Consider the following 26,164-nt stretch of genomic DNA (forward strand, 5'->3'; position numbering starts at 1 on the left):
GCAGGGACCAGGCTCCCCTCAGCAAGTCACGGAGGGGTTGCATCCCCCAGCTGATGCCTCCAGCTGGGTCTGTCTCCCTTTCTGCTCCGCACCTCCTGTCCCCAGCCAGACCCGGCTGTGCCAGCGCATCCAGTCAGTCAGCAGATAGGTCTGAGTGGCTCTGGGTGAAGACCCAACCCATGGGGCTGAGTCCAAATACCCACCCCAGTAAGCAACAGGGACCAGAGCGGTGGCACCATGCGAACAGGCAATGTCTGCTCCCCAGCCTGCTGCCGGCATCGGCTCACCCAGAGAGTTTCTTCAGGTCTTACGCAGGCAAAAATGATCCTGTTTGGCTGCCAGCACCTCCCAAAAAAGAGCACTAGGTTAAGCAGTTCCAAACACATCTTCTTTTCCCCCTGCCTATTCCCTAGCTTAGATGTAGGGGACATTTTTGCCCTTGATCCAGCTGCTGGAGGGGTTGATCTCCTCTCAGACGCGTTTCCTAATCTTCAAGCCCTGCCCATCAACTCTCTAATCGCCGCTTGCCCTCCATGGCCATGCCCTGGCCCTGGCCCTGGTGTGGGGCAGGATTTGAGCTACGGCAGCCCTGCTTGAGGAGCGGGAGGTTTGCAGAGAAGACCGATCCGCAAGCAGGTAGGTGAGGAATAGATCAGGGACCCATTGCCATCCCTCCTGCCAGGCGTCCGTCACACCATCCACGCAGCGATTCCACGCTGGCCATTCCTGGGCCGTTGTCTAAACGGTCTCTCTTTTTCTTTCCTGTTTTTGTTCCCTTTTCTTTTGTTTCGTTTTGCAAAGAACACATTGTTACAAGAGCTGGAAAATACCCAAAAGCAGATAGAGGAACACCAGCACGACAAGGTAAATGCCGCTGCAGGGAGCCTGCCCTAGTGACTGCGCTTCCTCACTCCTAATCCCCGGCTAGTGGCGGTCGCGCCTCCTAAAATACCCTAGTTTGGAGGAGCTGGGATCCCAAAGCGCCCAGCAGCAGGAGGCCACAAACTAACCCACGCGGTGGCTGGACGGAAGCTGCCACCCACCTCCCCGGAGACCCCCGGTTCGGTTCCCTAACAGGCACGTTCAGTCCCGTCTCCATATTTCTATCACGTTCATCCATCCCCGACCCCCCGACCGAGGACAGCAGCGAGGCCGGGGTGGCTTCGCCCACGTGTCTATAGAGGAGGGTTTACCCCAGCACTCTCTGGTGCAGCCATGTCCCCTTCCCCCCCGAGGCTTTCTCGCCCCCCTCACTCTGTCTGGGGGGAGGATCTGCTCCATGCCCAGCTCACAGAAGGCCCCGTAGGTCTTTGCACCCCCCTCCTGCTCTCAGATAAAGCATCTAAGTAGGGTCTGCAAGAGGAGTCCACCTTGACCTGCGCCGGAAAGCTGGAGGGTTGCAGCTTTTTGAAGCAACGGGAGCTTTTGGGATGTGTCCCATGTCTCATGCATGGTTGGGGCGACCGGGGGGCTGCTTTCCCCCCTGCCCAAGGCTTTGCTCTCCCAGATGCTCCCTGCCCCTGGCGAGGATGCTCCCAGCCATGGCTGCAGGCAGAGGCAGAGCTGGGAGCCTCGCGTGCCGCCCGCCTGCATGTTGCCCGCCCTGGTTCGGCCCGTTTGCCCGTAGGACTGGATCCTGCTGTGCCCGGAGGATCCCGTCTCCCCTGCCTCCCTGCCCGCCCGCAGCCTCCCCCCTCGCATCCCCCGCGGGACACCATGGCCACACAGTGCAGGCACAGGCTCCCGATGAGGTGGGTGGGAGGCTGGCAGCGGGAGGGATACGGCCAGCATCAAATTCGGCTAGCAGGTCCCTCACTGCCGGCAAGGCGAACGCGCACGTGCGGGCTGGTGCAAAACCAGAGCATCCTAGCGGGACCGATTTTCCTTCGTTTCTCAAAGCAGCGTCACTTCGAGTGCACGCGTGCCTGTCTGTCTGGCCTGTGGTCACTCGCTCCCCTCGCGGCATCGCCCCAGCATCGTCATTCACTGTCGCCTGCATGAGCTGTTTCTTTACCGATGTGTCAAAGGTGCTTTAAACCTGGGACGGGGATTTTTAAAGGGAATATAAACCTGGAAATAGCTAAGGATGTGGATTGCCCCAAACCTGGCTGCTCTTCAGAGCAAAACCAACCCCTGCCTGTCTCTTGTCTCACCCCGAACAGCGGCGCTTGTCCGATGAGATCGACAAACTGAGGCTGGAGGTCGATCAGCTCAAGACCAGAAGTGGGACGTTCGTGGAGAGCGTGCACGCAAGGTAAGGGCCGCCCTGCTCGCGTTCCGCACCCCCGGCTCCGGGGGCGTTTTGCTTTTAGGGCCCCAAAATGCTGTTGGCGTCAGGCATTTCTGGTTTCGCCGAGCCTCGGTGCGGGGCTGCGGGGTGGTTCGTCGCGGCAGGGTGAGCTCCGGCTGTGCTGTCCCCGCCGTGGATTTGTCCTGGCGTGGGAGCCGGGCTGTTAAGAACAGCCCAGCCCAACTGAATGGCCCAAAATTCGCTCTTCTAAGGGCAGAAAACCACTGCGCATCGTTTCTTTTTCTGCACAGAGGGCTTAGGGCTTAATTTTCCGGGAAAGCTGGATGTTCAGCAAACGCCTTTCCCCCTGTGGTGTGCTGGGGGTGGGCTGGTGGAAAAGGAGGAATCGCTTCTGAGCTGTTGCAGGCAAAGGAGAATTAAACCCACCCCCCCACCCCCAATTTTTTCCCCTCCTTTCTACAATGGTCCTCCCACACCCTTTCGTTTAAAGTCAGCTGGGAGATGGGGAGGTCCCAGCCCAGAGCACCAGGAGGAGAGGTGAGTCCATTGGGTCTCAGCCTCCAGCAGTGACCGGGGTACCCAGCACCGCTGCAAGGAACCAGGGGGTTCGAAAAGGAGGGTGCCGGCACGACGTGGCCCCCACTGACTTGCCGCAGCTGCCTGGGAGACCACGTCCTCTCCTGAGCACTTTCAAGGTGGGTTGGAGGCGGCAAGGGATCAATGAGAGCAACCACCGGTGGGGAAAATTCCCCTCTGAGGAAGGCTGGAAAAGGTGGAAGGAGCCAGTGTGTAACCAGCTGTAAGTCTGTCAGCAGCTGTGGCAGAGAGGAGAAGGCCTGGAGGCCCCATATCTGCAGTGGAGAGAAGAAACGGGGGGAGCGAGGAAGAACTTGTGAGGACGGAGGGTGGCTGAGTGCCAGAGGAGTGTCTGGAGCATGCGTGGGACTTCTTTGTACAGGTCTCTAACAACAGGATGGACAATTGTTTATTTTTTTTTAATGTCTCGGAGGAAAAATCAGCAGAAAGCTTGAGTTACGGAGGCCAGAATAATCCCCCAGCTGAAATGTCAGCTTTTGTCTAAGGTGCTTTTATCTGTTTTTAGCTGGGGAGCAGCTTGTCAACGGCTCCAGGGCTTAAATCCCCTGGAAACCTGGGCTGTGCCTTCGTCTGCAAACGCCAAGCTGATGCCGAGCCAGGCTGCTCCTGTTGGCAGTTTTGTCTGGGCTCGGTAGGATGCCGGGGTGGGGAGCCCCGGTCTGTATCTGCGCTGCAAACCTGACCCACCCTGGTGGAAAAACTCTGATCTGCCTTGGACAACTGCTTTTGTCACCTTAAATGAAAAAACCTCACGCCTCCTATGGCATCGCGTACAGGGGGTAATAACCCCCCGCTCCGGGAAGGCACTTTGCTCAGCTGCGTGGTTGGGTCTTCAAGGTGAGGAGGAGCAACCAACGCGGAGATATGCAACGAGTACCACGAGTGGCAAAAAGTGGCCTCGTGCCCAAGAGCAGGCGCTGCGTGGCTCTGCCTGGCGTGGGGACCCGCTGCCGAACACCAGCCGTGGAGGAGGAGGATGAAGAAGTCCCAGCCAGTTTCTGCTGGAAGAAGAACCCAACCAAGGCTCGTGTCCTCACACATGGAATCATAGAATCATAGAGTCTTCATGGTTGGAAAGGACCTTTGAGATCATCAAGTCCAACCAAACACACACAAAAAAACCCCAAACCCCTATAGTCTCTGCCACTAGAGCATGCCCTGAAGATGCCACATCTAGAGGTGTTTCTTAAACACCTCTAGGGATGGTGACTCAACCCCCTCCCTGGGCAGCTGTTCCAGTGCCTGACCACTCTTGCAGTAAAGTAATTCTTCCTAATATCTAACCTAAACCTCCCCTGCCACAGCTTCAGACCATTTCCTCTGGTCCTGTCATTATTCCCCTGGGAGAAGAGGCCAACACCCACCTCTCTGCACCCTCCTTTCAGGGAGCTGTAGAGGGCAATGAGGTCTCCCCTCAGCCTCCTCTTCTCCAAGCTGAACATGCCCAGCTCCCTCAGCCTCTCCTCATACGACCTGGTCTCCAGAGCCCTCACCAGCCTGGTCGCTCTCCTCTGGACACGCTCCAGCACCTCAATGTCCCTCTTGTACAGCGGGGCCCAGAACAGAACACAGCACTCGAGGTGAGGCCTCACCAGTGCCGAGTACAGAGGCACCATCACTTCCCTGCTCCTGCTGGCCACGCTGTTCCTGATACAAGCCAGAATGCTGTTGGCCTTCTTGGGGTTGTTGTGACCAAAATGCAGGACCCGGCACTTGGCCTTATTAAACCTCACACAGTTGGCCTTGGCCCATCGATCCAGCCTGTCCAGGTCCCTCTGTAGAGCCTTCCTACCCTCAAGCAGATCAACACTCCCACCTAGCTTGGTGTCATCTGCAAACTTACTGAGGGTGCACTCAATCCCCTCATCCAGATCATCGATAAAGATATTAAACAAAACCGACCCCAAAACTGAGCCCTGAGGGACACCACTGGTGACCGGCCGCCAAGAGGATTTCACCCCATTGATCACAACTCTCTGGGCACGGCCATCCAGCCAGTTTTGAACCCAGCGAAGAGTACACTTGTCTACGCCACGATTCGACAGCTTCTCCAGGAGAATGCTGTGGGGGACGGTGTCAAAAGCCTTACCAAAGTCCAGATAAGAAGATCTGTTTCAAATGGGATTTTATTCATCAGGTGTTTTTTTTTCATGAAAGCGTTGAAGAAAACATAAAAAGAAGGGGAAAAGCTCCTTGGCTGGCCCCTCTTTCCTACCATGGGGATGGAGAAGAAAGGCAGGAGGGTTTTGGCCAGAACTGGCAGGCTGCCCCAGTGGGTCCTGCAGCGAAGGGGGAGGCAGCAGCAGAGCAGGGCCCAGGGCTGAGCTTCTTGCGGTCTGTGAGCCCATCTCCAGCACCAGCGTGGGGCAAATGGGGCATCTCTGTCCGATGCCTGGTTTTTGCATCGTTTCACGCAGAGCAGGCAGGCGTCGCTGGCGTGGGCATCCTGGAGTGGCCTCCTCCTCCTCCTCTGTCCTGAGCTAGCCTGGGCTGCAAGGGGAGTAGCCCGGGGCCAGGGGCATCCTTGGATGAAGCAATGTCCACAGCAGGGCTCTTTTCTCCCCAGGTCCCATATGGGCAGCGCCACGGACCTGCGCTTCCCACTGAGCGCCGTGGTCCATGCCCCCGCCGAGCCCTTCGGGGCAGCCCCGGGCCTGCCTCGGGCACAGAAGGGCCGATTTGCCGCCCGGCGAGAGGAGGCAGCCAAGGTAATCCATCTCCTTGCCAGCATGGGATGAGAGTTGGGGTTGGGGTCTCCTCCTGCCTTGCGTGCTGGTCTCACATGTCCCTAATTTGGGACCATGGGGCAATTTCATTAACCTGGTGCGTGGATGGGGGTAGCGTGGTAGGAAGGGTTTCCCCACTGGGATTGTGTTGAGGTGTGACTGTTGTGCGGAGGTCCCCAGTTTGGTCTTTGGAGACATGGGAGTACCATGGGGGACCAGTGGACCTTGTTCCCCCAGGACTGGGAGCAGGCCCAGGCAGGCAGCGTCCTGGCCACGGGGCCTCACGCCTTCGACAGCGACCCCGAGATCTCAGATGTGGATGAGGATGACCGCGAGACGCTCTTCAGCTCCATGGATGTGCTCTCCCCTGGTGGGCACTCGGATGCCCAAACGTTGGCCATGATGCTCCAGGAGCAGCTGGATGCCATCAACGAGGAGATCAGGTAGTCACCATGGCCAAAACCCACCACTGCCTTGCTCTGAAATGGCTCTGGGGGAAAAACAAACTGCCAGGTGGTGGGAGGAGGCTCTCATGCCCTAAAATTGAGGTCTTGGTCCAGCTTCAGCCAAGGAAATGTCTCCAGGACATCCAGCCACAGGGCTTGGTCCTTGCACATGGCTCCCTGTCCCTCAGCTGCGCCAGTGCTGGCTCACAGAAAGGGTCATTATTTTAAAATAAGGTCCCCCATGAATATTAAGAGAAGTTGTGGTGTGTCTCAGCTCTGCTTTATGTGGGTGCCGATGGGTCTGCTGCCATTCCTGGAAATCGGGGGCGCGAGTCACAGCGCCCAAGGTGCATTTCTCCAGGGTAGACTGGGAGGTGTGAGATGACTCCCCAGAAAGTTGGGGAGCCAGGAGCCCTGAGCCCCGCTGCTTCCCCAGGATGATCCAAGAGGAGAAGGAGTCCACCGAGCTCCGCGCAGAGGAGCTGGAGACCCGCGTCACAAGCGGTAGCATGGAGGGTCTCAACCTCACCCAGCTCTGCAAAAGGGCTTCCATCCCCACCTCGCTGACGGCCCTGTCCCTGGCCAGCTCGTCCCCACCGCTCAGCGGCCGCTCCACCCCCAAGCTCACCTCCCGCAGTGCGGCTCAGGACCTCGACCGCATGGGGATCATGACGTTGGTGAGGCGGCGCGCGGGGCGGATGGGGGGCTGGACAGGGGGTGCACGTGGCTGCCTGGGGTGGGAGCGATGCCCCGGCATCTGCACGGGTGTGCGGGAGGGTGGTGTGGAACGGCGGTGCCCGTGTTTGCTGTCTCCCAGCCTGACACGCCTGGCCCCGGGGCTGCTCTGCGCGGGCGTTCTCCATTAACTGCCCCCCTTTCTGTGTCTCTCTCGCTTTCCCCCTTGCAATCAGCCCAGCGACTTGAGGAAGCACCGGAGGAAACTGCTAGTGAGTGGCTCCCATCCCGTTGGGTTTTGTCCAAGCCCCTTTTCCAGCCTGCTCCTGGCTTTGTCCACACCAGGTCAGGGTGCAGCAGGCGTGGGATGGAGCTGGAGACCCCAGGGATTCAGCAGGAGGATCATGGGGATCCCGTAAGGTCCTTGGAGACGTGTCCGCTGGCAGCCTGGGGGGTCTGGCAGGACATGGGGAGGTTCAGAAAGCCACTAGGTCCTCAAACATTGTGTGTCCCCTCTGGCGACAGGGTGTCTTTAGGACATTCCCATCTACGCTCCTCAGAGCCCTCTGCTGAGGGCCAGCAGCTTCTGTCCCCACACCCTGCATCCTCTCTCCTCCCTGTTCCCAGGATCTTGGCCATCCGGCCACATCCTCCCCATCTGCTTGGGCATCTCGAGCCATTGCCAGAGCTCTAGTTCAGGCCAATCCTGGAGCGTGGCAAAGCCTCAGGGCCCTGGTGGCTCTTTTGGCCATGCCTCCATGGAGCAAGAGAGAGGCAGGCAGCAGGGCAAGGATGGAGCTGGGCTTTGGCCGCCCAGCCTCATGGCTTCTCTGCTTGTTCAGTCGCCCGCAGCTCGGGATGAAAGCCGAGAGGATAAAACCACCATCAAATGTGAGACGTCCCCCCCATCCTCACCCAGGGCATTGCGGCTGGAGAAGCTGGGCCACCCTGCGCTGAGTCAGGAGGACGGGAAGAGGTATGTGGGGCACCCTTTGGATCTCGCACCAGTGCCTGCTCTGTTGGTTTGAGGATTTACATGGGGCAAGCGTGGGATTGTGGGATGGGCTGGGGTTTGCCATGGCTTGTGCGCTGCTCGGGAATAACCTAAAGGCTTTGCTGTTCCTCTCCCTCCTCCATCCCCAGCTCGCTGGAGGAGCAGGCCAGCAACCCCAGCAGCAACAGCAGCCAGGACTCCTTGCACAAGGGCTCCAAGAGGAAGGGGATCAAATCCTCCATCGGGCGCTTGTTCGGGAAAAAAGAGAAGGGTCGCTTGATTCAGCTGAGCAGAGAAGGGGCCACGGGGCAGGGTCCGTGAGCAGCCCTATTCCCATCCGTGCCGGGCGGGCGTCCTCTCAGGCCAGGCTCTCTGCACGCCTCCTGGCACAGTCTGGATTTGGGGTGCTGTCGGGGTGACAGGCGGAGGAGCAGGGACACCCCTGCTGGTTTGGGGATGTTGGGGCCATCGGCTCTGGGCTCCCAGCAGCTTCAGGGCAGTTGGGTGCTGGTGCTTTCTGCCCCGCGGTCCTTTCTGGCCTGAGCGTGGTGTCAGTCTTACTGCTCTGCAAGAGCTGCAGTGAGGAGAGTGACCCCCCCCATCACCGTATCTTACCTTTAATGTCCCCAAATCTGTTTCCCTCCCCATGGGACCTTCTTGATTTTGCAGAGCCCTTTGGTAGGAGCTGCTTTTCCACTCCTAAATCCTTTACCGCTTTGATGTTGAGCATTTTGAAATGGGAGGGATGGCAGGCGGGGACCCCCTCGGGCTTCCCAGGGATGCAGGGGGGCTGGGGGGAGTGGGTTGGAAACGGAGACTGTCACCTCCTGTGCCGCTGCTGTGCATCCCCAACACCCTGGCGTGGCGACTGCGGCAGTGCCCGCACTGAACCCGTGGGACATCACACCGACGTGAGGATGTCTTGCTTGCCCAACAGTGCTGCTGACCGACATGGAAGTGGGCATGCAGGACCCCCTGGGACTTGGCAAGCTGGGGGCTCAGGCCGAGAAGGATCGGCGCCTGCGGAAGAAGTGAGTGAACCTCCTTCCCTGCCCCAGCAAGAAAATGTCCTGCCTGGGGGCTGAGAAGCCACGGCACGGGGATGGGAATTGCTGGAAAGGCTTCTCATCTTCACCCTCTCTTGAGCCCTTTCAGCTCCTGTATTGCTTTGCTGCCAGCTGGTTCTTACTGCCCGTGGTCTCTTCCCTTTCAAGACTTGCTCCCTTTCCCGCAAGCCCGCAGTAAATCGCTCTTCTGCTTCTGTTCCCTCCAGGCACGAACTCCTGGAAGAGGCTCGGAGGAAAGGATTGCCCTTTGCTCACTGGGATGGCCCCACGGTGGTCTCCTGGCTGGAGGTGAGGCAGAAGCGTGCCCGTGCATTGTCCCCAGGCACCAGCAGCTCTGCGGATGCCCTTGGTCTGTAGGGTGCTCCCCAGCAGCGGTGCAGCACCCTCCAGTCCCACCACGCTTGGTCCACGGACATGGTTGGTGGTTGCAAAACCTGGGGGAGCAGAGCAGATCCCTCACGTGGTCTTTAGAGCTGTGGTTTGGGGTTTCCACAAGCCCACGCCTCAGCTTTGAGTTGAAAGGCTCAGGGGGTGCTCTTTCCTTGCGCCGTGTCCATCAGATATAGGGGCGCTGGGCTGCCCACAGACCACCTGTGCAAGGTACAAACAAAAAAGTAGCCCCACATGGGTATCCAGCTTCGATACTGAGCTTCAAACAGGGTGGCCTTGATCCTACCAGAGGAAGTTTGAGTAGGTCAACAGGCCAGTCACTGGCTTTGCCCTGTTTTGGCAGCTCTGGGTGGGAATGCCGGCCTGGTATGTTGCCGCTTGCCGAGCCAACGTGAAGAGCGGAGCCATCATGTCGGCCCTGTCCGACACTGAGATCCAGAGGGAGATCGGCATCAGCAATGCACTGCATCGCCTCAAGCTGCGTCTGGCCATCCAGGAGATGGTCTCGCTCACGAGCCCCTCGGCACCACCCACCTCACGGACGGTAAGTGCTCCATGCCACGGGCCCGCTCTTTCCCCAGACAGACCCTCCGTGGGGCAGGACGACGCGCTTGTTTCCCCCCTTTGCCTGACTCCTTGGGGCCACGGCGGTCCATCAGTCCCCAAGGAGTCCCGGTGTCACAGGCAAGAGGGGGCAACATTCCCTCAGGGACCAGTCAAGCCACCAGACCCGTGTCCTTAGGCACAAAGATCATTTACAGCCATTGAGTGTGAAGACCTTTCCTGCCTTGAGGCACCAGCAGATGCTCTTGTCCTCACACTCGGAGGTTGTCAGCAAGAGGCTGAGCCTGCTGAGCTGCCTGCAAAGAGCGAAACTCGGGGACTGTCTGCCCTGGAGAGGATAAAATCCCACCCTAGCAGCGCACGCGTGATTTACAAGGGCCAACTCTGTTATGCACAGCCATTTTCTCAGTCAGTTCAATACAAGCCTTCTCCTGGGACCATGTGAAATTCCTGGGGCGAGTCAAAGCAACCGCAGACCCCAGCCTTGCCCTGGGTAGGACATGGAACAGATGGAGGGATCGTGTCTTGTTGCTGGTCCTCAAAACCCGAGGGATTAACGGTGCCCCAGTAATGCCAAGACACATCTGTAGAAACGCAGTTAGGAGAAGGGCCCCAAGCGTGCTGTGTCCCCTCAGATGGCCATGGCTGGGGTCACAGCTGTCCGAGACAAGCCTGCAGGCTCCATGGGCGTAACACCAAAGTGTAAAGGCATCCAAAGGGCCAGTGGTCCTTGCTGTGCTCTCTGTGGCTGCACGAACAGCCCAGGGTCCTCACAGCCAGTGGGGTGCCACCAGCCCAAGCTGCAAGGACACTGCAAGATCTCCCCAGCATACAGCTCCAAGCACAAGGGTGGCCTGATCCTCCATAAGCCTGAGCTGAGCTTGTTTCCAGCGTGGTTGTGAACCGAGACCATGGCTCTGTGGTGGTTTACCCTGACGACTCTGCTCTTTTCCCTGCAGTCCTCCGGAAATGTCTGGGTCACGCACGAGGAGATGGAGAACATGGCGACTTCCACCAAGACGGTGAGGCTGGCTGGCCCCACTGTCGCCACACGGCGTATCGATTACCGAGCTGAGCTCCAGGCGTGCATTAACATGCTAAATCCCAGGAGGGAAGGGGATCTTTGCTGCATCTCATGTGTCAGCTCTTGGCCAGCACCATGCACCTGTTTAGAAACCATCTTTCAACCTTTAATATCCCAAAAATTTCTAAAACTGGCTTAAAAAACATCAGATGCATTTTCCTTTTTTGGGTTTTGCTGTGTCTAGAGTAGCTTGTCTGTCGGTTGTGAATTACAGGAAAGAAAGGAAAGACAAAAACCAAGAGGGATCTCAGATAGATGCATGAGATGAGTCCCACATTGGTTATCCTCCACCCAAAGAAGTCACTGTCTAATCTCCCCTTGACCTTAGCACACCCAAATATTATCTCCACTGTCTTGTCCCTGCCACTCTGGCTGATAGCCTGGGGGCCCTTGGAGGGATGCGACCATGCTCCCAAAAGCTCTGGCTCGTAGCCATGTGCCCCTCTCTGCAACTGGACCCCATGTCCGTGTCTCAGAGTAGGAGCAGAATTTTGGCTTTGTTGTCCGAGTTAGGCATTTTATTGAAGCTTGTGCCTGCTGGTTGTGTAGTGCAGTCTCGTAACTGGCACCTCTGTCTGGTGGGTGCCTTTTGGGGATGGAGAGCTCAGAGTTATGTCAGGGACGTGACACCTTTCCTGGGCAGGTTTTGTGAGGTTGAGCAAAACCAGCACAGGTTGAAAGGGGAAGAAATGGCTACAAAATCGGCAAATTGTTTTGGGCAGCCCCTCTGGGGGTTGTGACCCATGAACTGAAGCTGAGGTTTCTCTCTGCATCCATCCGTCTTTGAGAGACCCAAGAACTACCCTTATTTCCCAGGAAAGATGTATGAGCCCCAGTGTCTGTGCCATCTCCAGCCCAAGGCCCATGAGAAAAGCCTCATCCTGTATCCTCCTTGCTTGACTGAGAGATGGGGTGAAACCCAGGCCCAGCGGGGTCGGGGTGTCCCCAGCACCCTGTGGACAAGGCTGAGCTCCCCGAGCCATGAGACCGACCCCCGTCCCCTCTGGGTCATGCCATGCCGAGGGGTCCCACGCTCAGCGCGTGTGGCACACGTTTTCATAGTGCAGATCCGCCGGGCACTGACTTTATCTGTCCTTTCTATTGACATGCTGCATGTGTCACGCTTAGGACACAGAGGAAGGCAGCTGGGCACAGGTGAGGTCCCCGTGTCACCCTTTTCCGCGGGCGGGACCTGGGGTGGTTATGGGAGGGAGAGCTGGACATCACGGGGCACCCAAGGGATGAGCCTGGGGCATTGATATTCGCCAAGTCTTGCTTGGAGTCTGAGCCTGCACCCTGTGGTTGCTCCTCTGAGCTATCTCTCAAGCACGGGATGGTCCTCCTGGGGTTTTGCATCACGCAGCATCCTTCTCTGCTTCAGGCAGAGTGACTTTTTCCGTGTAAGACACAGATCCTGGGTTAAAACCGCAACATAAGAGTGACCAGTCACCTTGCATGGGAGGCAGGTTTCTAGCTGCACAGACATTTAGTTTTCACCTTTTTTTAGCCCCACGTGCAGAATATAGACCATTTTCACGAACTGAAAAGGTGGGAGGAAAGAGTCCTTCTTGGATGCATCTCTTCTGGTTTTATCACTCTCAAATGTTTTACTTTTATTCTGGTGGATTTTATTTTGGTTTTAGACCCAGAATCAGCTTACAGTGAAAGTGAATGGTTGTTTTGCTGCCCAAAACTGACCTTTTTTTTTTCCTTCTGATGTCATGAAGTAGATCTTTTGGTGATTTCTAAGCTTCTGAAAAATCAGTTGGGAGTGCCCTGAAACCTGCTTCTTAGTTGTTTCAGCTTTCATGAATGTGCTTTGTCCAGAAGAAGCTGGTCATAAAGTCCAACTATCCCTTATGCTTGCTTTTTGGCTACTGCCTTGTCTCCTTAGGGGACATCAGTAGGACACAGACCATGGCCAACAGGACTGTTCCCTCCAGCTCCTTCAGTACAAACTTGGGTTAAATTCCTCTGGCCCAGGTTTGATCCTCAGGACAGGGACCCCCAGGCTGCAGCATTGAATGTCACTGGTCTCCTGGGAGTCTGCAGCTTCACCAAGTCCTGATTTCTCCCTAGCTTCTCCATTTGCTTCTCCACAGACACTGGCCTATGGGGACATGAACCATGAGTGGATTGGGAATGAGTGGCTGCCCAGCTTGGGTCTCCCACAGTATCGCAGCTACTTCATGGAGTGTCTTGTTGATGCACGGATGCTGGACCACCTCACCAAGAAAGATCTCAGAGTGCACTTGAAGATGGTGGACAGCTTCCATCGGTGAGTCCCTTCCTTCGGGAGGTCCCTGGGGTGCAGTGTCTGCATATGGCGTAGAGAGAGGATGGGGCAATTTGAGGGATTCTCCCCTGTCTTGGCCAGCCCTGGTGCCGGAGGATGGCTCTTGGCTAAACTCAACCACCTGGTCTGTGGCAGCTCATATGGGCAAATGTTCACCCTCAGCACACTCCTTCCAGCAAAACCGCGGAGGACCAAGCCTTCTCCAGGCTGTGGAGCAAACCACAGGCAAAAAAAAAAAGGGGCTTGTCCCACACAGAGCAGTCATCTGCCAGCAGCCCAGCTTGGAGAAGGCTTATGCCATCCCAACCACCTTGCCCAAGCACCAGCATCCTTGTCTGTTCAGCATCCAGTGCTCAGCTCAGACCAGGAATGGTTGTGGTGGGAACCATGGGCATCGTCTCATTCCTCTCTCTGGCACGCAGAGAGGAAGGGATGCATGGAGAGCACATCCTGGCGTGAGTGCACAGATCAACACCCCAGCCCACGAGGTACCACGGTCTACCCCGACCCATGGGGCTGTGTCCATGGACCTGCCAGGGCCCTCCCTGCTCTGGGGATGAACCCTTCAGCCTGGAGCAGCTCCCATGGGCTGGTTCTCCCCAGCCACTGAGCTCAGAGTATCATTGCTGGAGAGGGTGCAGCAAAGGGCTACCAAGATGCTGAGGGGACTGGAACACCTCTCTTATGAAGAAAGGCTGAGGGATTTGGGTCTCTTCAGTCTGGAAAAAAGACGGCTGAGGGGGGATCTTATCAACACTGATAAATACTGAAAGGGGCGGTGTCAGGAGGATGGGGCCAGGCTCTTCTCAGTGGTGCCCAGGGATAGGACAAGGGGCAATGAGCACAAACTTGACCATGGGAAGTTCCATCTCAACATGAGGAGGAACTTCTTTCCTGTGAGGGTGGCAGAGCCCTGGCACAGGCTGCCCAGAGAGGTGGGGGAGTCTCCGTCTCTGGAGACATCCCAAACCCGCCTGGACGCGTTCCTGTGCCACCTGCCCTGGGTGACCCTGCTCTGGCAGGGGGTGGGACTGGGTGGCCTCCAGAGGTCACTTCCAACCCTACGATTCTGTGATTCTGTGATTGCTCAGATCCCTGCACTCTCCAGCAGGTTGAACAGAGTAAAACTGATGGAGTGGGGAATTACCATGGAAGGGAGGGACGTTCCCTGTTTTCTGGCCAAGATCTTCCCTTTGGGTTGTGTCGGTGCTGACCCAACACTGAACCGAAGCATCCTTTGGGCACATGGAGAGCAAGCAGGGAAGTGGGTCCCTCTGCAGGTCCCTCCGAGCCACTTGCCCTGCGATGCTGAGCCCTCCTGAGCGTTGGGTGACATCTCGTGTCCTTGCAGCACCAGTCTGCAGTACGGCATCATGTGCCTGAAGAGGCTCAACTACGACCGCAAAGAGCTCGAGAGGAGGCGAGAAGAGACCCAACATGAAATCAAAGGTCAGCAGCTACGTACGCAATCCAGCTCTGGAAAAGGAGACGGAAAACTTCCCAAGTGATGCCCAGCGGTGGTCTCTCCCTTATCCCTCGTTTTTAACAGTAGGGAAAAATCATTATTTCTGAGCAGCCGTGCTCCGAGGGCTGTTCTCCATGGGGAACAGTATTTCCCCAACAGATTGCTCCAAGTGGCTTTATGCAGCTTCCCCCAGTCAGGCATGAGGAGGGAGGAAGGGGCAAGACAGGAAAGGTCCGGTCCAAGCATCAGATCAGCTTCTCCTGCCCATTTCAGATGCTCAGGACACCCCCCCGGCTTGCTGAGCCTTCCCTTCCTCGCCTGCTGTCCTGAGATTCCCTGCGCATCTGGCTGCTGCTTAGATTACATCTCATTATTGATAATGCCCCTAATTACACCAGCAGCCGTGGGTTCTTAGGATTAATTTTCACAGTTGTTTTCTGCCTGTTATTTCAGCATTTAGTTTGGTAAATTGAAGTGAGCTCTTCCGGGCACTTGAGCACCCAGAATTGCTGCTGGCTCAGGAAGGAGAGTGCCAGGATCAGCCTGGGGCAGTGCCAAAGGCCGTCGGGACACCATCAGGTCCCCGCACGACCAAGAGCGTGGTCTGAGCTGGCTCTGAGACATGCCCTTGCTCTTTTGCAGACGTGTTGGTGTGGACCAACGACCAGGTCATTCACTGGATCCAGTCCATCGGGCTTCGCGAGTACGCGAACAACCTCGCCGAGAGCGGGGTGCACGGGGCGCTCCTGGCCCTCGACGAAAACTTCGACCACAACAGTCTGGCGCTCGTCTTGCAAATCCCCACGCAGAACACGCAGGTAAGAGCAGCATCCGGGGGGATTTTGGAGGGACCAGCGTGGGACGCGGCTGCAGTGTGACTCCACCAGTCCCGCCGACTGAACTCTGCCTTTCGAAGCAGAGCACTCGGGTGGCGCGGGGGCTTTTTCGCTGCCATTCTCAGGGTTTCCTGGGACGGGGGTTTGTGCTGGGAACTGTTCCCACCAACAGGGAACACTCATTTGATGTTATTTTCAGGCTCGACAAGTGCTGGAGAGGGAGTTTAACAACCTGCTGGCCTTGGGCACGGATCGGAGGCTGGATGATGTGAGTACGAAACCTCTCCCATGTCCGGATCATGCTGAGCCCCTGTTCTTGTGCAAGAAACAGGAGAGACGGGACCTCTGCTCTATCCTTCCTTGCCCAGGGGTGTCAAATAGTTCATCGCAAACTCTTGAGAGCAGTTGCATGAGCAATATCAGCGGAATAAACTAAAAGTATTAGACAAGGCCATGAGGAATGTGCTGCCAGGCTGTGGAGGCAGGTGAGGTGGAGTCTTGTAGCACCATTTCTAGCCTCGTGCTTGGTGGGCTGAATTTCAAGCAGACCTGCCCGGCTTTCCTCGCCAGCTGCTGTAATATTGCCTTTCAGAGTCACAGCTGTTCCGGGCATGACACATCTGCGGCGGGTAAAGCTGGTGGGTTGGAGATGCCCCGTTAGGCAGCCAGAAAGCTGTTCAGGTGGAAGGTGGGAATTCATCCAGGTCTCTCCTACGTATAGCTTTCCTCCGTGAGATATAATCACACAGCTGGCCAGGGCTCTTCTCAGAGCACAGAGAGAAGCAGGCACTTCCAGCTGCACGCACCTGGCTGAGGGTAGCTGTGTCCCTTGAGGTCTTTACTGGGGCTTCTGCGTTGATGTCTCCAAGGCATCTTTGCAGGCCGGAGAGAAGCTGGAAAGGAGGAAGCCTATGTGGTGGGATCCTGGAGAGGTCTCCCGTGTCTTTGGCCCAATTTGATCACACACTTCTGTACTGTTTGAGTTGGTCTCCATGTACGGGCACACCCTCAGCTAGGTGGAAGCGGTGCTGGTGTCTCGCCGAGGCAGAAGGTCCTGTCCTGCTGCCAGGCCCGTGACCTGCTCTTCCCTGTCAGGGCGACGACAAGACCTTCCGTCGAACCCCGTCCTGGCGAAAGCGCTTCCGCCCGCGAGACGTTCACAGCATCAACATGCTCAGTGGCTCGGCCGAGACGCTGCCCGCCGGCTTCCGTGTCACCAGCCTGGTGCCCTTGCCCCCTCCTGCTGCCCCTGCCAAGAAAATGCCCCCAGAAGGTAGGTCCCCCCCTTCTCCCTGGGGTCCTCTCCCACCCCGGCTTGGACCCTGCGGTGTGTTTGGGGAACGATGTGCTGAGGGGAGAGGAGAGGGAGAGGAGAGGAGAGGAGAGGAGAGGAGAGGAGAGGAGAGGAGAGGAGAGAAGAGGAGAGGAGAGGAGAGGAGAGGAGAGGAGAGGAGAGGAGAGGAGAGGAGAGGAGAGGAGAGGAGAGGAAGAGGGGAGGAGAGGAAGAGGGGAGGGGAGGAGAGGAGAGGAGAGGGAGAGGGGGAGGAGAGGAGAGGAGAGGAGAGGAGAGGAGAGGAGAGGAGAGGAGAGGAAGAGGGGAGGAGAGGAAGAGGGGAGGGGAGGAGAGGAGAGGAGAGGGAGAGGGGGAGGAGAGGAGAGGAGAGGAGAGGAGAGGAGAGGAGAGGAGAGGAGAGGAGAGGAGAGGAGAGGAGAGGAGAGGAGAGGAGAGGAGAGGAGAGGAGAGGAGAGGAGAGGAGAGGAGAGGGAGAGAGTCTTACTGATCACCTGTGATGCCAAATCCTTCAATCCTTGAGCCATTGTCTGCTGTAAACGGGTTTTTTTTCAGGCGGGATATTTCAGACTCTGGTCTGTGTGTGATTTCTTTGTTTCAAACCAGCAGGACAAGGGAGAGGGCTGGCTCGGGGTGTGAGCTGGGGATACGTGTCACCCACCCTGGGGTTGGCATCCAGGTCAGAGCCTGCTGGGATAGTGTTGGGGGCTGTCGGGAAGCAGCAGCCCAGTCTGGGCCATCCTGCCTTTTGGAAACCATCCCCAAAGGGCCTGAATTAACCAACTCAATTCAGTCCGAGCGCTGCTGAGGAGCTGCTCACCCAGGGCTGGCAGGGACCAGCTTCGACACGCGTGCTGCCCGTGCTGCTGGCTGTCACGTGTGTTTTAGCCGAGCACGCGTGTCCCAGGCTCTGCCCCACCACCACGCGACTCCCTTCTACAAGTTTTCTCCGTCCCTTCCAATGCTGTAGGGAGGCACAAGCTCCAGGCAGGTCACCCCGGTTTGTTCCCTGCGCCAGGTACGCTGGTGCCACTGTCCCAAGCCACCTGCCACATCCCCAGTGCTCAGACCTGGCTTCAGCAGGTTCAGAAATGACTGAATGTGAATTAAAAATTTGTGCTTTCGCCCTCTGGCTCCAAGCCCTGGGCTCAGCTCTCCTTCTGGCTCCAGATTTGCTCAGATTTCACAGCTTTCCATCCAGCGGTTTGGGCCAAACCTCTGCTCGAACTTTTCCACCCCCTCCCTGGAAGCTGCAATTCCCACCTGTCTGAGGACAGTGAAAGCTGGGACAAAACCCCCAGGTCTGACAGCACCCGGACACGGGTACCAGGGACCTCGCGGCCCAAGAGCAGGGATGGCAAGAGGCAACTTTCCCAAAACCCTGGAGCCTTGGGAGCATCCGAGCTGGCCAAATGTCCCTCTTTGACCTCTTTGACGCTCATCTTCATGTGGCTTCAGTGCACGGATGCTGCCTAATAGATGTTTTGGTGGGAAGCTGAGGGCTAATTGGAGCAATTGCTAATTGCACGCTCTGATTTGTGACTCCCTTCCAGTTGGTGCCTCTGGGTCACCAAGGCTGGAGACCTCCACGGTCCGGACGTATTCCTGCTGAGGGTCAGCGTGACGGGAACCAGCCCGGCCCTGGGTAAGTGCGAGGAGAACCGAGGCCTCGGAGCTGGATGGGGACCGAGAGGAGAGCACGAGGCTCAGCCTCCTCTGCCCGGCATCACCCAGGCAGGGTGTCTGCCGTCACCAAGGTTTGCCTTGCCATGGTGGACCATGGAGACCTCAGTGGTGGGGGACCAGCCTGCTGCTGCCTGAGGCTCACAGGACCCTGAGATGGTGCAGGAGGGATGCTCAGCATCCCAACCACGTACCGTTTGTCCAGTCCCTGGACACACAGCTCCACTGGGGACCCCAGGATGCCATCCTAGATGGCGGGGGGGAGGCCCACTGGGGTGAGGGAAGGATAGTCAAGCACTTCAGAGAGTCTCCTGGGACCCTGGTGTACCCCGGGGCATGTCTCCTCTCTGCCAGGAGGATCCATTACCGACTCGATCTGGGTTTGGTGGCCTGCGGGTGCACGGGTGGAGCTGAGCCGCATCCTCACGAGACCTTTCCCGCTTCGTTTCTCAGCACGTCCCCGCTATCCGGACAGCCACGTGCTGGCTGCCTTTCAGGACGAGAGCCCAGCCTGCGCCTCGGCCCAAACCAACAGACGCTGCAGTCTCGCTGCTGTGGACCGAAAAGGATGCTGTCCCTCCCTTCTGCTTGTGCACCCACCGCTTCCCCCGGCTCCCCGTGGCTCCCACCTGTGGCTTCTCCACCCACCTCTCCCCGCGCTGGCCGGGCTACGGTTGCGCTCGCTGGGTGCCGGCTCCGGCGCTGGCAGAAGCGTGGTACAACCCAGCGGAGTGGCGGAGGCACCCGAAAAGTGGGCTGCCGTGTTTGGAAACATTTCTTCCGCCTGGTTCGTGTTGCCAATAGGCTGAGGGCTGCTGCACTGACTCAGCCAAGCCCCGGGCATCAGGGACGCCGCTGCCCGCAGGACTCGAAGCCAAGGAAGATTCAGGCTCATGAAAATCCTCACGCCGGGGCGGCCGGGCGAGGAGCTGCTCCCAGGGGAAACCGGGGCCAGTGCCGGGGTCGGCGCTGCACAGGACGGAGCAGGGACCGGCCGTCGTGGGGGCAAGGAGAGTGGCTGTCTGCCAAGGGGCGGGCGGTCGGGGTGCTGCGCTTTGGGTGCTGCCGGACGCCAGGCGGGGGGAGGCTGCGCCTGCACGGCGGGTCCACGAAGGGCTGCGTGGGGAAGGGCTGGAACCGCCCCATACGGCTTCGCTGCCGGCCGGGACGGTACCTGGCACCCACGGGACGGGGGACGCTCCTTGGGCGCCCTGGGGAGACACGGCGGGGGCACCCATCGCCCCGGGACATACCCGTCCCTTCCCCTCCGGGTGCAGAGGAGATGCTCTCCCCTCCTGCCTCCGAGCTACGGGCAGGGATCAATCCAGGAGGCTCTTAACTCTTCCCATTTCTTCCCCGTAGGGTAGGATCTCTTCGTCTCCTCATGCCACGTTTGCCTTGTGTGGCCCCTATTTCTGATGTGATATTTATTGATGGCTGGAATGACCTTATACTTATCATGTGCTGTCTGGAAGTGCAATATCTGAGAGGCTATACAGTCACGATGTCTTTTCGGTGTATTATTTGCCTAATACAGTATTAAATATTTTTTTAATTTGAAGAGTCGGTGAGCCCTTTATATCGATGCCCTGTTTCTTTCGTCATATTATTGGTACTGCATGGACTCCAAACCCTGGATCGGGTCAGGAAAGGATGTATGTGTGTTCCAATAAACAGGATTTTAAAACAGTGCCGGCTTGAGCCTTCTTTCTGGAGCCCAAATTAAAAATATAATTCATCTTTAGCTCCCCTGAGAGTTTCTGGGGCACGGGGCTGAGCCCCAGTTGCAAACCAGTGAAATCACTGGTCTCTGCAGGGCTGATGGAAGTGTGGGACATCCAGTTCCCACGGCTGGATTTTCTGGTATCCCCAACCTGGGAATTAGGGGAGACCTGGGCAGGGGGAGGGGGCAGCGGTAAAGGAAGCCCGGAGCCATTCAAACAAGAATGCCTTTATTTAAAAAAAAAAAACAAACAAAAACAAATAAGTTAGCAAAAATAATAATAATTAGAAAAGAAAAAAAAAAACCCAAATGGCAATTCCACACAGCGGTCAGTAAAAAAGACGGCGCGGGGAGCCTCCGCGGGGCTCAGCGCCCGTGAGACACCAGCCGGAGAGTGACGTTGGTCGAAGAGCATCTTGCAAAAACAGTATCAGCAAGCGAACCCAGCACACACATTGGCCCCCAAAAACCGACGGCCCCCACGCAGGGAGCGGAGCGGAGCAGAGCCCGGCGCCGGGCAGCTGCCCCCAGGGGAACCGGGGCCACCACCGGCGCGGGGCCGCGGCGCTGCCGAAATCCCACCTCTCCCCGTCATTTATTTTCGGCTGGCCGAGCGGGGGCCTTTAGCCAGGAGTGGGAAAGGAGGCGAGTGGTTTCAGCGGTGCAGTCCATGACGCCGAAGGGGTAAATACGATTTCCAGCGGCTGGACCCTTCCGGCATCTTATTCCCACCCCGTTACCAGCTCGAAGAGCCGCTGGGGTTTGCGCCGGCTCAGTTTTGGACCCGCTCCTCCTGGAACGTCACGGCCACGTCCTCCACGGCGATGCTCTCCACGATGGAGGAGAGCGAGTGGAGGTTGCGGTCCTCCGCCGCGTCGTCAGCCAGGAGGTGATCTGCAGAGAGGAAGGGGATGGTGACTCGGCTGGGGACGGGGACCATGTGCTGGGGACGGCAGGGGGGACCCCACGATCCCCCGCGTGGCTGGAGTGACCTGGGGACCCCCTCCCAGCTCCCACCGTGACGGGGGGATGAAACCTTCCCCTGGGGAGGGCAAGAGGGAGTGAAACTTTCGGATGTTTTTAAGGTTTTATTCTCCGTTGGAAAATGAGATTTAAGTTTCTACCTTCTGGGGGAAAAAAACAGGTGGATTTTGGGGGGGGGGTGGGGGGAGGGACTGCAATAATGGAAAAAAAAATGAGCAGCTGCAGGGGGGTGTGGGGAGGGAAAGGAGCCCGGGGCAGCGGTGCTCAGCCACGCTCAGCCATGCTCAGCACCGCAGCGGGCAAAGCCAAGCCAAGGGACAGGGATGGACGAACCCTCGATGGGGACCAAGCCGCCGGGGTCCCGGGGTGCTGCACTTCGATTCCTCGGCTTAGGAAGAGCGGGTGTCTCGGGGAAGTCAGGCAGCGGGAGAAGCCTGAACTCACCGAGCACCGAGCCAAGGAAGCGCTGGAGGATTTATGAGCTCATTTCTCCGGAACAGCGGGGTGGGGAGAGGAGGACAAGGCTCCTTTTGTCCTCTGCTCGGAGGATCCCCTGCTTGGCTCAGCGATGCTCTGCCCCAGGGCGGCGGTGTCCCCCGCTGCTGTCCCCCCACCCCAGAGCCCGGCGCGGCTGCGGGACGCCGGGGGGACCTTACCCGCGGGGTTGGTGCCGAACTCCAGCTGGCTGCTCCACTCGGGGCTGCAGGACGAGCTGCCGGACCCGCACTCGCCGGTTGCCTGCAGGGAGCCCAGATGCCCACCGTGGGTCTCGCCTCCTCCAGCCCGGCCAAACCCCACTCAGCCCCCCCCAAAAAACTCCCCGGGCTGCCCCATCACCGCAGCACAACGCCCCTGCAGAGATGGGCACATCCCTTCCCACCTGGAAAGTGGCTGGAGGAGCCGACACCATTCCGAGTCCCCAGAACCCGTGGGGGTCAGATGCTTCATTAACCATAAAGGCTGAAAAAACACTTTTTTGGGCTCTGGACAGAGGAGAAATGGGGCCATCTGCTCACTGCAGGTAAAAAAAAGTCTCACTCTGCCCAGTGACTATGAGAAAGGGTTAGAGACGGACAAACACCCTTGGGCAGAACAGCTTTTTGCTGAAAAAACACCTAATCAGGCTCATAAAAAATGACAGGCGGGCTAGACACCCTCCGGCCATCCCACGGGGATTTCTGGGGAAGAACTTTTAGCAGGTTGATTTGTGGATTTGGGGCTGAAGGGCCATTTCAGAGAAAAGAGCTGACAGCCTGAAAAATGAGAACGTTACTCAGCAAAGCTCTGAATTAACTTTTTTTTTTTTTTTTTGGTGCGCGTCTTTTTCTGGAAGCGGATGCCAGCCCATGTTAAACCCAAAATATGATTTATAGGAGCAAACCCAAGGATCCAACTGTTTGTAGCAGGCTAGAAATGGCCCTTTGGGTCTACGAGCTCATGGCAGCACAAGCTAATTAATTAACGCTTGGATTTATTTCTCACTAAAGTAGGAAATTCTTACAGACGTGGTTTGTTTTTTTTTTTTCCCAAAAATATTGGCTTTCATACTCAATACGTGAACCCCTGGGAGAAGGGACGGCTCGGAGCACCAGTGACACAAGAACCGCTCAGTGTGGGTTGTGGGCTTGAGAGGGATAATTTGTGCCCATTTGCCGGAGCAGCTGACAAAGCCACCCCAATCCAACCCGAGTGGATACACCGGGAAGTCCCAGGAATGTATAGGATGGAGCCTAAAAGCTTTTTTGGTCCTTTATTCAGCTCTAAAAGATTGGGCTACCTGCGTACCTGTTGGTTTGGTCCTTAAATCCCTTAACCTGAAAGGAGATGAGTCTTCATGAATCCCACTTTTCTGTGCCTCTTATGAAGTCCTTCTATATCCATATCCATATCCATATCCATATCCATATCCATATCCATATCCGTATCATCTATATCTATTTCTACATCTCCATCTCCATCTCCATCTCCATCTCCATCTCCATTTCCAACTCCATCTCCATCCCCATCCCCATCTCCATCTCCATCTCCATCTCCATCTCCACCTATCTACATCACCTACCTCTAGATCATCCCTATCAATATCACCTCTATCAATATTGATCTCTATATTTCAATACAGGAAGCCTTAGAGCAGTGCGTGCCCAGACACCTCCCCTGAAATCTGAGGGCAAATACAAATATCTCTCAAAAACTTGGTTAAACCCCCAAAATCTTGCGGTGCAACAGGGCCTGGCTTGTAGAATCTCTGCTCGGGGCTGCGGCAACACACACCCGCTGCGAGGAGCATCCTCTGGCTCTTTGAATCGGCGCCTTCGGTCTGAGAAACCGGCACCGACCCCCCTCGTCCCCTGTCCCCTGCCTGTCGCTGTGCCACACGACCATCCGAAAAGGTCCCCGTCCCCGGCACGTTGCGTCACCGGCAATCGCGTGGTGGTGGGGAGAAAGGAAGGAGGCTGCGGGTTCTGCGCCCAGGAGCTTTGATACGTTGGAGGATGTGACGGGGGACAGCGGGTGGTGACACCCCGGTGATGTTTAGTCGGTGGCTTTGTGGGCTGTGTCACTTTGTAGGGTCAAATCAGGAGCGTGTGCCTGTATCTGTGAGCAGGGGGATTTTATTTCATATTTTATTCATTTCATTTCATCATCATTTCATTTCATTTCATTTCATTTCATTTCATTTCATTTCATTTCATTTCATTTCATTTCATTTCATCTTATTTTTTTAAATTTGATTTTATTTAATTTTGTTTTGTGGGGGTTTTTTTTTGCCTTTTTCATCCCTCTCAAGCCCAGGCACGTGTGCTGTGCTCAAAGCAGTGTCCAGCACTGGACCGTGCAGCCCCCGCTACCTCCACCCGTAAATATAGGGATGTGGACATGGGGGCAGACGGCTGTCGGCCCCTTTGGGTGGGATGTGAGAGGGCCTGGGTCATCTCTGCCCCGAGCCTTTGTGCAGGACACGTTTACCAGCCCGTGACAGCAGCGTCTGCCTTGTCCCCAGGGCTGGGGATCCCGCTCCCACCAGCAGGTCCCAGTGCCCCGGAGCTGCCCGAGATGCCTCTGCCTGGGATCACCCCCACAGAGCATCACCCCCATAGAACATCAACTCCATAGAGCGTCACCCCCATAGGGCGTCACCCCCGTAGGGCGTCACCCCCACAGAGTATCACCCCCACAGGTCACCACCCCCATAGGGCGTCACCCCCATAGGGCATCACTCCCATAGAGTGTCACCCCCATAGAGTGTCACCCCCACAGATCACCACCCCCATAGGGCATCACCCCCATAGAGTGTCACCCCCATACGGTACTACCCCCATGGAGTGCCACCCCAGTAGGGTATTACCCCCATAGAGCGCCAACCCCATAGGCATCACCCCCACGGGGCATCACCCCCATAGAGTGTCACCCCCACAGACCACCACCCCCATAGGGCATCACCCCCATAGAGTGTCACCCCCATAGGGTACTACCCCCATAGAGTGCCACCCCAGTAGGGTATTACCCCCATAGAGTGCCAACCCCATAGGCATCGCCCCCACTGGGCATCACCCCCATAGAGTGTCACACCCACAGATCACCACCCCCATAGAGTGACACCCCCATAGGGTATTACCCCATAGAGCATCAACCCCATAGGCATCACCCCCATAGGATGTTACCCCCATAGATTGTCACTGCCACAGAGTGTAACCCCCGTAGGGCATCACCCCCATAGGGCATCACCCCCATAGAGTGTCACCCCCATAGAGCAGCAAGCACATCTATAGAGCATCACCCCCCTAGAGCAACACCCCCCTAGAGCAACACCCCCAAAGGGCATCACCCCCGCCCTGGTCCCCAGCCCAGGTTTGGGGGCCCCAGGGGAGGTGCAGAAGCACTTACCCCGGGCTGGGGGGCAGCGGGGCGGAAGCGCAGGTCCCTCTGCTCCCGCTCCTGCTGGTTGAGGGTGCTGAGCAGGCTCTGCAGGCGCTCGATGTACTGGATGGCGCTGCGCAGGATCTCCACCTTGGGCAGCCGCTGGTTGGGGTTGAGCAGGGTGCTGCGCTTCAGCGCCTCGAAGGCTTCGTTCACCTTCTTCAACCTGCGCTTCTCCCGCAGGGTGGCTGCCCGCCGCCGGTCGATGGAGACCGTCTTCCGCTTGCAAACCTTGCAGGCCCAGGGCAGGCACTGCCCGGGACAATGCTCGGGCAGGGCTGAGTCCTTCTCCTCCAAAGCCACCCTGCCGTCGGGACACAGGGCCACCTCGGGCCGCTCGGGGAAAGCCGCCGGCTCGTAGCCCTGCAAGCGGGAGCCCAGGAAATTTTCCCCATCGTAAAACCGCTGGTCCGGGAAAAAATAAGGGTTGGTCTCGAAGAGCTCCATGGGCGCGCGGGCGGCTCGGGGACGTGTGCGCGGGTCAGGGACGGCTGCTCCCTCTCCCCACGCCAACTGCTTGGTGCCATTTAAACCCCGGCGCTGGCATTAAATCACGGAGATAAATATAGAAAACCTAAAGGAAACCTGAGCCCGCCCTAAGCTGCTGCCTCACATCAAAACTTGTCCATCTGATTTCACGTGCTCTCCCCGCGGGGATTACACCGCCCGGACCGCGCCGGGGGGGGGTCTGGGGGAGCTGGCACGGCAAGGGGGGCAGCTCGGCCGCCCCGCGAACAAGGGCTTTGTTTGAGCCCAGGGGTGCCACCGGGGACGGCGGGTGGCTGCCAGCTCCCCTCCCCCCCTCGGCATTCCTCCATCATCTGGTCCCTTCAGTTACGGGAGGGCTTTGGGGAGACCATGGTGGCCTCGTGGCCAGCCTGCCCGGCCACGGCAACCTCATGGCTGGCCCCCTGGATCCCAGGGCACCCCGGATCCGTGCCTTCTCTGTGGTGGGACCCGACACTTTGGCCTTTCCCACCTCCCCACCCTCCTCTGCCCCACGCCGCTCCCGCATGCCCCCCCATATTTCCCATGGCCCCATCCCGCCCGTGCATGTCCCAGAGGAAGGGTCTGATCCTGGGGAGGAATCCAGCCCCTGGAGGGATGTCCCGATGCCAGGAGCAGCCCCGGGTCCGGCCCTTTCCCCATGGGCACCCCTGGCCGTGCAGCAGCA

General features: G+C 57.7%; 2 protein-coding genes across 7 annotated transcripts in view; one reads left to right on the forward strand and one right to left on the reverse strand.

Moving 5' to 3' along the window:
• PPFIA4 (PTPRF interacting protein alpha 4) overlaps positions 1-20,043 on the forward strand; it is a 63,898-nt gene extending 43,855 nt beyond the window's left edge. For 4 of the 6 annotated variants that reach the window (XM_063356347.1, XM_063356349.1, XM_063356346.1 and 1 more), the window contains 20 exons: positions 802-864; positions 2,163-2,254; positions 5,415-5,556; positions 5,812-6,017; positions 6,457-6,697; positions 6,932-6,967; positions 7,538-7,671; positions 7,839-8,002; positions 8,627-8,720; positions 8,963-9,044; positions 9,490-9,690; positions 10,670-10,732; positions 11,923-11,949; positions 12,897-13,072; positions 14,442-14,539; positions 15,198-15,373; positions 15,591-15,659; positions 16,487-16,664; positions 18,236-18,327; positions 18,819-20,043. In XM_063356347.1, coding sequence (XP_063212417.1) covers positions 802-864; positions 2,163-2,254; positions 5,415-5,556; positions 5,812-6,017; positions 6,457-6,697; positions 6,932-6,967; positions 7,538-7,671; positions 7,839-8,002; positions 8,627-8,720; positions 8,963-9,044; positions 9,490-9,690; positions 10,670-10,732; positions 11,923-11,949; positions 12,897-13,072; positions 14,442-14,539; positions 15,198-15,373; positions 15,591-15,659; positions 16,487-16,664; positions 18,236-18,294 — 2,301 coding nt within the window. In that variant the 3' untranslated portion in view covers positions 18,295-18,327; positions 18,819-20,043. The remainder of the gene's footprint in view (positions 1-801; positions 865-2,162; positions 2,255-5,414; positions 5,557-5,811; positions 6,018-6,456; positions 6,698-6,931; positions 6,968-7,537; positions 7,672-7,838; positions 8,003-8,626; positions 8,721-8,962; positions 9,045-9,489; positions 9,691-10,669; positions 10,733-11,922; positions 11,950-12,896; positions 13,073-14,441; positions 14,540-15,197; positions 15,374-15,590; positions 15,660-16,486; positions 16,665-18,235; positions 18,328-18,818) is intronic. The other 2 variants (XM_063356350.1, XM_063356351.1) reach the window with 2 other exon arrangements.
• An 817-nt stretch (positions 20,044-20,860) lies between these two features.
• On the reverse strand, positions 20,861-25,437 carry MYOG (myogenin). The gene is made up of 3 exons (XM_063356691.1): positions 24,958-25,437; positions 21,729-21,810; positions 20,861-20,982 (listed from the first exon to the last, which is right to left on the reverse strand). The coding sequence occupies exons 1-3, from the start codon at positions 25,435-25,437 to the stop codon at positions 20,861-20,863; spliced, it is 684 nt and encodes a 227-aa protein (XP_063212761.1).
• Between the last annotated feature and the right edge of the window lie 727 nt (positions 25,438-26,164).

This window comes from Chroicocephalus ridibundus, chromosome 20, assembly GCF_963924245.1.
Source record: "Chroicocephalus ridibundus chromosome 20, bChrRid1.1, whole genome shotgun sequence".
Classification (NCBI taxonomy): Eukaryota; Metazoa; Chordata; class Aves; order Charadriiformes; family Laridae; genus Chroicocephalus; species Chroicocephalus ridibundus.

Excerpts from the sequence above, each read along its gene's own strand:
- MYOG (XM_063356691.1), bottom strand. The coding sequence starts at position 25,437 with ATGGAGCTCTTCGAGACCAACCCTTATTTTTTCCCGGACCAGCGGTTT. Across the intron at positions 21,811-24,957 it reads CCGCTGCCCCCCAGCCCGGG|GCAACCGGCGAGTGCGGGTC; the intron begins GTAAGTGCTTCT and ends GGCTCCCTGCAG. Across the intron at positions 20,983-21,728 it reads GTTCGGCACCAACCCCGCGG|ATCACCTCCTGGCTGACGAC; the intron begins GTAAGGTCCCCC and ends TCCTCTCTGCAG.